This window comes from Coffea eugenioides, unplaced genomic scaffold, assembly GCF_003713205.1.
Source record: "Coffea eugenioides isolate CCC68of unplaced genomic scaffold, Ceug_1.0 ScVebR1_81;HRSCAF=410, whole genome shotgun sequence".
NCBI classification, from domain to species: Eukaryota; Viridiplantae; Streptophyta; class Magnoliopsida; order Gentianales; family Rubiaceae; genus Coffea; species Coffea eugenioides.
In genome coordinates, this window is record NW_020864693.1 from 3,417 (window position 1) to 13,294 (window position 9,878).

At 36.9% G+C, this 9,878-nt stretch overlaps 2 protein-coding genes across 2 annotated transcripts; both read right to left on the reverse strand.

Annotated features, from left to right (window-relative positions):
* Positions 1–1,110: 1,110 nt before the first annotated feature.
* On the reverse strand, positions 1,111–2,283 carry LOC113758999 (the record flags this gene model as incomplete). Its single annotated transcript, XM_027301638.1, has 1 exon — positions 1,111–2,283. A coding segment is annotated over exon 1 (1,173 nt), but the record flags the coding sequence as incomplete, so codon positions are not given.
* Positions 2,284–4,208: 1,925 nt separating this feature from the next.
* LOC113759001 (CSC1-like protein At1g32090) lies at positions 4,209–9,874 on the reverse strand. Its single transcript, XM_027301640.1, has 7 exons — positions 9,692–9,874; positions 9,512–9,592; positions 8,999–9,339; positions 7,764–8,009; positions 6,374–6,698; positions 5,409–5,642; positions 4,209–4,737 (listed from the first exon to the last, which is right to left on the reverse strand). The coding sequence occupies exons 1-7, from the start codon at positions 9,872–9,874 to the stop codon at positions 4,396–4,398; spliced, it is 1,752 nt and encodes a 583-aa protein (XP_027157441.1). The 3' UTR covers positions 4,209–4,395.
* Between the last annotated feature and the right edge of the window lie 4 nt (positions 9,875–9,878).

Genomic DNA, 9,878 nt, shown 5'->3' on the forward strand with positions numbered 1-9,878 from the left:
TTGGGAGTTTGTCTAAAACTTTACTGTAGTGCACTGTAGAAGTTTTTGAAAAAATTTTGTAGAAGTTTTTGGCCCTGTTTGGAAGCTAGTTTTTTGGGCAAGTTTTTTACCTACAAGTTTTTTAACAACTTTTGCTACAGGAACCCAAAAAACTTCTCAAAATTTTTTACCTACACACTTCAAAATACACAAAACACACACAAATTCCTCCACCATCCCAACCCAATACACAAAACACACATAAAAAAAATCCCAACCCAGTCCACCACCTCCGTCGCCGACCACCACCACCTCTGGCGCCATTTTCTTTTTTTTTTTTATTTTTGCCTTTCTCCTCTCCCTGCCATCCTCCTTTACCCAATTTGACTGCCTTCCTCTTTTTTTTTTGTGTGTCCCCCGCAACCCTCCCCCTCCCGCGACCAGATCTGGTCCCATTACCAGATCGCAAAAGTGGAGGGGAGGGGAGCTGCGATCTGTTCGCGCGAGGGTGACGGGGCTGCTGAGGGTGACGGGGATAGATGAGGGGAGGAGAAAAAGAAGGTGACTAGCAGAGGGGGTTGGCGGGGCAGAGGGAGAAGAGGGGCGGCGGCGGAGAGGGGAGGAGAAGAGGTGACGGGTGGAGGAGACGGGAGAGAAAAAGGGGTGGCGGGTGGCGGGGGAGAGGGGAGGAATATGGGTGGCGGGTGGCAAGGAGAGTGGAGGAAAAGGGGTGGAGAGCAGAGGGGGGTGGCGGGAGAGGGAGAAGAGGAGTGGCAGGGGAAAGAAGGGGAAGGGGAAAGGAAGGGAGGGGGAAGGGGAGAGGGAGGGTGACGGCAGAGGGAGGGAGAGGGGGAGGGGTAGGGGGTGCTGCGTTGCTGCGGGGAGGGGGGCTGGTAACGGGGAAGGGGGAAGGGAAGGAAGAAGAAGAAGAAGAGAAGAAAGAAAAGAAAAAGAAAAGAAAGAAAAAGAAAAAGAGAAAGAGAAAAAGAAAAAAAAAAAGTTTTTCCTCTTAAAAACTTCTACAAAAAAGTTTTCACCTTACAAAAAATTTTACACAAATTTTTTCAAAAACTTCTACAGTGTACTACAGTAAAGTTTTAGACAAACTCCCAAAAAACTCAGGTTCCAAACAGGCCCATCGTTCAAAGTCAATGTTTTGTCAGAAGTCATCTTTAACAACACCTTCCCTTGACCTTCAATAGCAGATGAGGCAGAGTTCCCCATGAACATTTTTTCACCTTCAAGTTTTTCGAAGGTAGTGAACAGGTCTTTGTTTGTGCAAACATGTCTTGTGGCTCCAGTGTCAATCCACCATTCTTTCGGATTTGACCCTATCATATTTACTTCAGAGACCATAGCAGTCAGGTTCATGTTTTCCATGTCTCCCTCGATTCTATCAAGCAAGTTTGCTTCATGTTTCTTCTTCTTTGGAAGCTTACATTCAGTGGACTTGTGACCTTTTTTGTCACAGTTGAAGCACTTTCCTTGGAATTTCTGCTTAGAGATTTTCCCTTTTGCCCCAAGATTTCGAGTTGGCTTTTTGCCTTTGGAGTTTTGCCCTTGCTTATACTCCACAATATTTGCTTTAGCATCAACAGAAGTTGTTGCCTTGCAATCAGAACCCCTGTTGTCTTCTTCAATTCGAAGTCTAACGATAAGGTCCTCCATACTCATCTCTTTGCGCTTGTGCTTGAGATAGTTCTTGAAATCCTTCCACCCAGGAGGTAGCTTCTCAATAACAGCAGCTACTTGAAAGGTTTCACTCAAAATCATGCCTTCAGCTAGAATCTCATACAAGATAATCTGAATTTCTTGCACTTGACTGATAACAGTTTTGGAATCCACCATTTTATAGTTTAGAAATTTTCCAACGACAAATTTCTTTGTCCCGGCATCTTCGATTTTATATTTCCGATCTAAGGATTCCCATAATGCCTTCGCCGTCTTGAGTATTTGATACACGTTATACAGCGAGTCATGCAAGCAGTTCATGACATAATTTCGACAAAGGAAATCGGAGTGCTTCCAAGCATCAATAGCACTGACAGCTTGTGCATCAGTTAAGCCTTCAGGCAGCTTTGGAGCATCCTCACTTAAGAATCTCGAGAGATTCAATGTTGTCAAATAGAACAACATCTTTTGTTGCCATGTCTTGAAGTTCGAGCCATGGAACTTCTCAGGTTTCTCACTATGGTTGGTAGAAACCATAGGAGTAATCTTTCCTTCAGGTTGTTTCACAATTGTGCCAGAGGCGGAGGCATCAAAAGTAGAATTGTTGGTTTCTCTTCCTGTATTGTCAGCCATTGAAAACAGAATCTGTTTTAAGACTGTTAGTGAAATAATAAAAGTAATAGGCTGATACACAATAGAGAAGAATAAATACAACCTAGAAAGAAAGAAATAATCGAAAAATAACAATAATAACAATCCGAGACTTGTGAGCACAATTTCCTTAAAACAGATTCACCCCCTCCAGGTAGAGTGCTTAAGGTTGAGTAGGCGTCTGTCTCCCAAGATACAACGGATTAAAGGTGAATATGTCAGCACCAAACTTTCTTCACCACAGCGAACTCGAACTAGAGCAATATGGAACACTATAAAAGATGAAGATGCAAGAAGGGAAAAAGAGAGAGAGAGCGCGCTTGCTTTTGAAACAAAATGATATATTTATAGATGCTGGCTAAGGGTGACTGTTCGAAATTGGCAACAAGTGTTAAATTTCAGATAATTATCTTCACGTTTATCAAAGCACCACATTCATGTTCATACATGTATCTCAATAAGATAACTCCAAAATCATGTATTAAGTACATGAATCCTATCCAAAATCATGTATCAATAATTAATATACATGAATCCTATGTACATGAATGAATGATAGATAATTATCCTGGATTCTTTCAAGAGTGCCATTATGAGAACAATTTTCTCATTCACTCTACAATGGATATAGCCATTTTTCCAACAAAATGCACAAGAGAACCTCCAATATACACACGCGCACAGACAAAACAAGAATGATGAATATAAGCGTATACGAATGTTAAAATAAAAAGAAAATCAAATCGTAGTCTTTTGGAACAAATTTGTAGAATATTTCTTTGATATGGTCTTTTTTATCTCGCTTACATCATATTATTGCAATATATTTTCTATAAAAACTCCAAAAGTTTGCAATCTAAACGGACTCTCTAAGTAGACCAAAAAATAAAAAGAGTATTGATGATAAGGAATGAAAGTAGAATAACTATGAGTTCACAAAAACAACTGAAAATCACTAATATGTTTAAGTGATAAATACAAATATAACAATCCATAAAATTAAGGATTTGAGCCGTCATTTACTTTGTGCCTATCATATAAATTCCTATGTCATTTAGAGTAAAATTTTTGAACTGATAACACATAGCGTTACCACTAGATTTTTGTCAAAACGGTTGCCACCTTGGAATAAGGTTGCAAACGAATCGAACCACTCGCAAACCGATCGTGAACTGCTCGAATCGAGTTCAAGCTGACCAACTCGAACTCAAACTTGAGTTTAAAAATACTAAACTCGGTAGCTCGCGAGCCGGTTCGAACTCGATTATATATATTTTTTATTTTAATAGTAAAATTACATATATATCCCTAATATTTTATAATTTGTTAAGAAAAAATATTAACTTGCCTTCAACATCCAGCAGCTCATAATCAAAAAAATTATTGCGCTTCATAACTTAATTATCTTAATTATGCATTAACTAGACCAGAACATGTCAAAATTCCTCAGCAGGTAAGGCTGGGAGCTACAGACTTTGAATCTCAGGGCTGAATTTCTCTTCTGCAATGTAGTAGACAGCTAGCCTTTCAAAGGTCTGAATTTAAATCCAAATCCTTCAAGAATGGCTGATCAAAGTTGCAGCTGCAGGTCAACTTCTGCAGCAAGCCTAGCACAAATTTTTGGTCCCAAAACTTCAAACCACTATTCATAAAGCCACCAGATTTTTATGACTTTCCTACTTTTTGACTGATGCAAGGAGTATTAGTAAACTTAACCAGACTAAAAAGCATATTGCATTGCTGTTACTCTTTTGGTATGGGATTCAACTTTTTATATAGCTCTACAGTTTCAAATAAATTGTGTATTCCACTCTTTAAAATCGAAATTGAGGGAAAACAATAAGAAAAAAGATCAAACAGCATGAAAAACATCACATCAACATCGACAGGCAAAGGAATGAAGAGAGAAAAAAAGGCACGATAAAGATCGCATAGCTTCTCACTCAAATTCTTAGCTCACACCAATCAGAACAATGGACAAAACATCAGAATCCAGTTTACATTGGGTTAGCTCATATTAACCTCTTGAAACTAACTGCTATGGTGGTTAGGCTGTGCAAGCAACTTAAACTAATCATACCAAGAAAGTTAGTCTCAATAGTGATATACATTATGGTACGACTCTGTGTCATATTCATAAACATTACTCGATACCTCAGCTTCGTAGTGATACACATTACTAGGCGGTTCATATTCATGGTGATGAACACTATGAGATGGCTTATCTTCATGATGATGGATGTCGTGGTGTGAAGATGAAGAACTGCTTCCTGATGGACTTGGAATATGAGCTTGGCTTTTGTCAACTCTAACCTCCACTAATTCAACTTCTTCAAAAGAGCGGAATATAGGATGCAAGTAAGCATCCGCCAAGAAAGATTTTAAATTGACATCAGATTCAGAGGGGCGATCTTCTAAATCCTTATCCATCGCTTCCTGGTGATTAAAATAATGCTTTTATTAGTACATTAAGCAACCAACATTTTCAAAACAAGACAATAAATGCACGACAATTCTGCCCCTAAGCAAACTCAAAAAAAGACAACAAACCGCATGCAACAGATTTCTGCTTCCAAGGAGCATAAGTTTTGTGAAGCAAATCAAGCCAGTGATAGATCAGCAGAAAATGAGAGCTATGTCTTGGGACTTAGGGGAACACTAAACAACCATAATCATATTCTGCACATAATTTGGCTTTCAACAATAAACTCAGGACACAATAATTCCATCAGATGCAAAATACCATGAAAGAGTTTGATGACAGAAGGCACATGTTCCAACAAGATCTCAGAAATTAGAGTAAGAATTAGTGTCATTTATTGAATGCAGTGATGATTTGTTCTCACCACAAGCAGGATAATGCACAGAACAGAAAGTTGAAATCAGAACAAAATTATCCACTCTAAAATTAAAAAAATGTGAAAAAGCAAGTAATAAGAACAAAATGGAGTTTCAATCAGCTGACTACCACATTTCTGCATGCAGCGCCAGAAATGTACATGAAGTTAAGACAATCACAGATACTATAAAGCATAGACCAGGTATATGGCATCAACATGAAAGGTCCTAGTCAAAGTACTATAGAAACCATCAGACATGGAGCTCACCTCCAGTGGATACTTTCTGAATGCAGGTTCAAACCGATTCTTACAGTAATTGTGGAAGGCTAATGTCAATATAGGTAACACAATGATCAAAGGAGTAGAGTTTGCAGCCTTTTTGGTGCTCAGTAGACCCATTAAAAGAAGTTGAGAAATCAATAAGCTCCAAATGATACGACTATGAACGTGTGGCCAAAAGGCACCAGCACTCTCATATTGTTGGTTGTACACGTTGATTACCTGCGTGATGTAGCAGAGAAGAATAAGAATGTAAATTTGCTGCTAAAAATATTCTGATGCCATTTAGCTATAGATTTTAATTCTAGAGGAGTTCTAAATTCAGAATTTCAACTACAACACAAAAAGAGTATGTCATAACTAATAGAGTTTGAAGTAGCAGAGAAGAATAAGAATCTAAATTTGCGCCAAAAATATTCTGATGCCATTTAGCTATACTTTAACTCTAGAGGAGTTCTAATTTCAGAAATTCAACTACAACACGAAAAGAGTATGTTGTAACTAATAGAGTTTGAAAGCATTTTTATGTCAATCACAACCAATGAACTAATGGAGTTTGAAAGCATTTTTATCTCAATCACAACCAATGAGAAAACAACCTAAATTCACATTAGATCTTAAAATCTTCACTTTAAAACCATATTTCGATTAGCAATTTTCTATATTGTTCAGAATATAAAAGATAACACATATTTGAAATTCAGTATGCATTGCCCTTCTTTCATCCATGTCCAGCTTAACGATCAGTTGAAATCTGAACAGGCATAATGTGATTTAAAATTGCCCTCATTCACTTTAAAGTCTAAAACTCTTTTCAGCAACTATTGTTCTTCCTATGTCTCCAGCATAAATTAATTCATCATAGCCAGGCTCAATGAGATTTCATTCCAGAGGAAATGGATGCAAATGAGAAAGCGGAAAATAACCAGACCATATCAATTATGCATGCTAACCTGATGACGGTAGACAAAGTACGCAAAGGCAAAGAATACCAATATAAAAGGAAGAAGTATTGGAGTGACCACAGCATACACCAGTCCGAGCAAGAAGTATAGTTGAAGACTTGGAAGTGTCTCAGGAAAATCTACACTCCCGGGGTCCATTGCCTTCACTCTGTCTCTTTCAGTTTTGACAATGAACATGTTTTTAAGGTGAAAAATGACTAAAGGCTTCAACCTTAAAATCTCACTAGCAATGCCAGCCCAACCATCAACCATTATGTAGGTGATGAAAAAGGTAGCCTTCATCGGTATTGACACACCAATGGTTCTTGGAATCCTGTCAGAAGGCCCGAGCAGTGTCATAATCCAAATTTGAAACAGAAGGAAAAATTTCAGTGAAAATTGACCATATAATTTTAGGAAGACTGGTCCACAAATATGAAATCTGTTGGTAATCTCACAATCGTAATTGTATCACACAACAGCATAAGTTTCCCAATTTTCATCCTAATTTTGCATGCAACATGCTCCTTTCTGAAGTAATCCCCAGCCATAAAAAGTAGAATTAAGACAAGAAGCTGCTGATGCAAACAGATACTATATACTTCTAGTAAATTCTTCAATCACAATTGCTATGATAGAGATGTGTCAAATCTCACTGACACTCATGCATGATCTTAACTGTTTAAACATTCATCTGGAAAACATGACTCGGGCATTCTATGCATGGACATATTACAACAAGCCATAGTGGCTAATTTGGGTATGCAATAGTTTTGTGAAGTCATAACAGAAGATTATTGACCACTTGAACAGTTATACTATGTTGAGAGTAGAACGATAATCATACTTGAGACGAAGCAACCAGTAAATTTTCTACTCTATAAGTTCATAAAAGATAAAATCACTGAATGTGCTCTATTTACATGAGAACTAAGTTTCTCTTGCTTTGTGACTCACAAAATTGACGATACCAAAACCATATTCAGAGGAAATAGCTGATTGTAGCAATAGACGTTAATACTTTTTAAGAAACAAACAGAATAAGATTAACAAATAAGGTGAGTCAAGTAGGCGATAAGCTGGACTGATACCAAGGTTCATAAAAACAAATCAAACATCAGAAATGGATGTCAAAATAAAATTAATATCAAGATGTTAAAGTACCAAATGCAACAAGCCTAAAAGCAAGTGATTCTGTGCATGACACCAATCTAGTTGTGCAAATAAGAATAATCGGAGAAGGTATAATAAGCATTAGTTGTGATATCATGTTTGCCCATTGGGAAAAAAAAATCTATTTGATAATGTTGGAAACTCTAAACTAATTATTCATGATCCTCATACTTGAAAAAGAAATAAAGAATCAGAAAAGAAAGCCACAGGATGGATAGAGGATTACTGTGTAGCTGATTGGTGAAGGAATGCACGAAGTTGCTGAAATGCTGTTCCTGCAATTATGCTCCCCAAGAACACATTGACCAACATAAAGTAATAATACTTGGCTGCTGCTTTCCTTTCTAATGTTGATTTGGCTACATATCCCTCAACTTTTGACATTATCATCAATATTGTTGGAAGAGCAAACAAAAAGATTTTAAGTGCCAGACCAGGAAGGAAACCCTGAAGGAAAGACTTGATAAATTTCCTGCACAACATTTCCAGAACTTTATTTGTTGAAATAAAGACCCATACACCAAGAGGACTAAAATATCGTTGGGCATTGTCTAAGAGCAAGCGACAGTAAATATGATTTTTTAAGAATAATAAAGAAGTTTTTAGTACCATAAAAAGAAATTGATAATACATGGGAAAAAAAGACAACCAATGAATCAGCACAGAAGGTCAACTTTTTAGCCCAGGCACTCCATCATCCAATGCTCTGCGTGATATTCTTGGATACCGTAAATAAGATTAGAAGAAGACCAAACTTTTAGAAATGAAAGCTGCATTATTGAATGTTTCAAAAAATTTGGAGACAAGTTTTAGAGATAAAAGTGCCCGAGAATCAACAAAATGTGTGAAGGAATACAAAATGATATATCCCTTTATGAAAGATATGTCAACTTCCATCAAGAATGAACTATAAAAGGAACAACTGCAAAGAAATGACAAATCTAAAGGTACATGTAATGTTGTTGATATGAAAGTCATATTGCAATACAAGGGCTTTGGTTCTACAATTTGTGTCATTTTTTAGATTCTCATTTCTGCCCTCATAAATTTTATTTTTTTTTTTTTTTTTTTTAAAAAAAGATCTTAAACCACTAACCCATCATAACATCCAGTAAGTTCCATCCTTTCCATCTTACCAATTCTGTCTTTTTACTTTGCAAATGTATAAGGTATGCTTTTCCAACTAGAAATGCAACATATTTAACAGAACAATATAGTTAAAAACCAATTCCAGCAGAAAATATTGTTTGGAAAAAAATAAAAGAGAAGGAAATGGAGCGAGACATATGTAAGATGAGATATCAGGATGTAGATTAAAACTGAAATACATATTATTCATATGAACTAAAATCAATTTACTGTGCAATGAATCACATTTTTAGATTACATATTGTGAAACCAGCTTTACCAAAAAAGATCATACAAGTTACAAAATGAGAAAATTGAGTAAACTGTGCTTACAGTTCGGTCACCGGCCTAAGGAATGGAGCGACCTTCTCCAAACCCTCCAAGTTCGCCAAGGATTGCACAAATGCTATTGGTATCATGTAAAAGAAGATCAAAGCAAAGACTGCTACTGATATTATGAATCTACGAATAGTTAGAGAAACATAGGGGATTGCAAGATTTTTCCAGTATATATCGCGGGGTTCAGGGGCCCATTTTGTTAGCCACAGTGTCGGGTTCTTGCTTTGTTGTGTCTGTGCACAAACAGCTGCCCCCCATCTCGAATTGAATGATACAAAGGCAGCAGGCATGATAGCTTTTGGATCCTTGAGAACTTTCTGACGCTCCATTGTCAACTAATAAGCGATACCGAGATTAGGGATAGTCGTTTGCAAAAAATGATGTTATAAACAAGTAAGCAACTAACTTCATTTGGAGGTGGCTACTGTAATATAAAGGAAAAAGACAAATAAAATGTTATAATGATAATTGTTTTTCAAGATTTGGTTGAAGGTAACTACAACTTACTTTTTTATCAAGCTCCTTTATTTGATGCTTATAGAAGTCAATGGAGTCAATTTTTTCTCCCCAAAGTCCAAGGAAACCATTCTGCTTAGGAGGAACACAAGAAACTATTAACAAAACATTCCGTATAGCATGTGTCATTGACATCTGACTAGTCTTATTTCAACCCAGTAAAGCATCTACCTTTCTTCTCCGTCTCTTTTCTGGGTTTCTTTCAAATTTCAGCTGGTTATAGTCTAACCAGTTTTGAAGTCTATTTCTCTTTCGGACAAGTCTTGCAAACTTGTTAGCATTATAGACAGCCTGAAGAAAGATAATCAGTATATAACATGGAACAACAAGGCATTGGTACAATGTACAATTCATTCAA

What these genes read in the sequence shown, in the direction of transcription:
- LOC113759001 (XM_027301640.1), bottom strand. Translation starts at nt 9,874, where the DNA reads ATGAATTGTACATTGTACCAATGCCTTGTTGTTCCATGTTATATACTG. An exon ending in AAAAGAGACGGAGAAGAAAG is followed by an intron (nt 9,593 to 9,691) that starts GTAGATGCTTTA and finishes CCTCCTAAGCAG; the next exon opens with AATGGTTTCCTTGGACTTTG. An exon ending in CTTCACCAATCAGCTACACA is followed by an intron (nt 6,699 to 7,763) that starts GTAATCCTCTAT and finishes GCCTTCTGACAG; the next exon opens with GATTCCAAGAACCATTGGTG.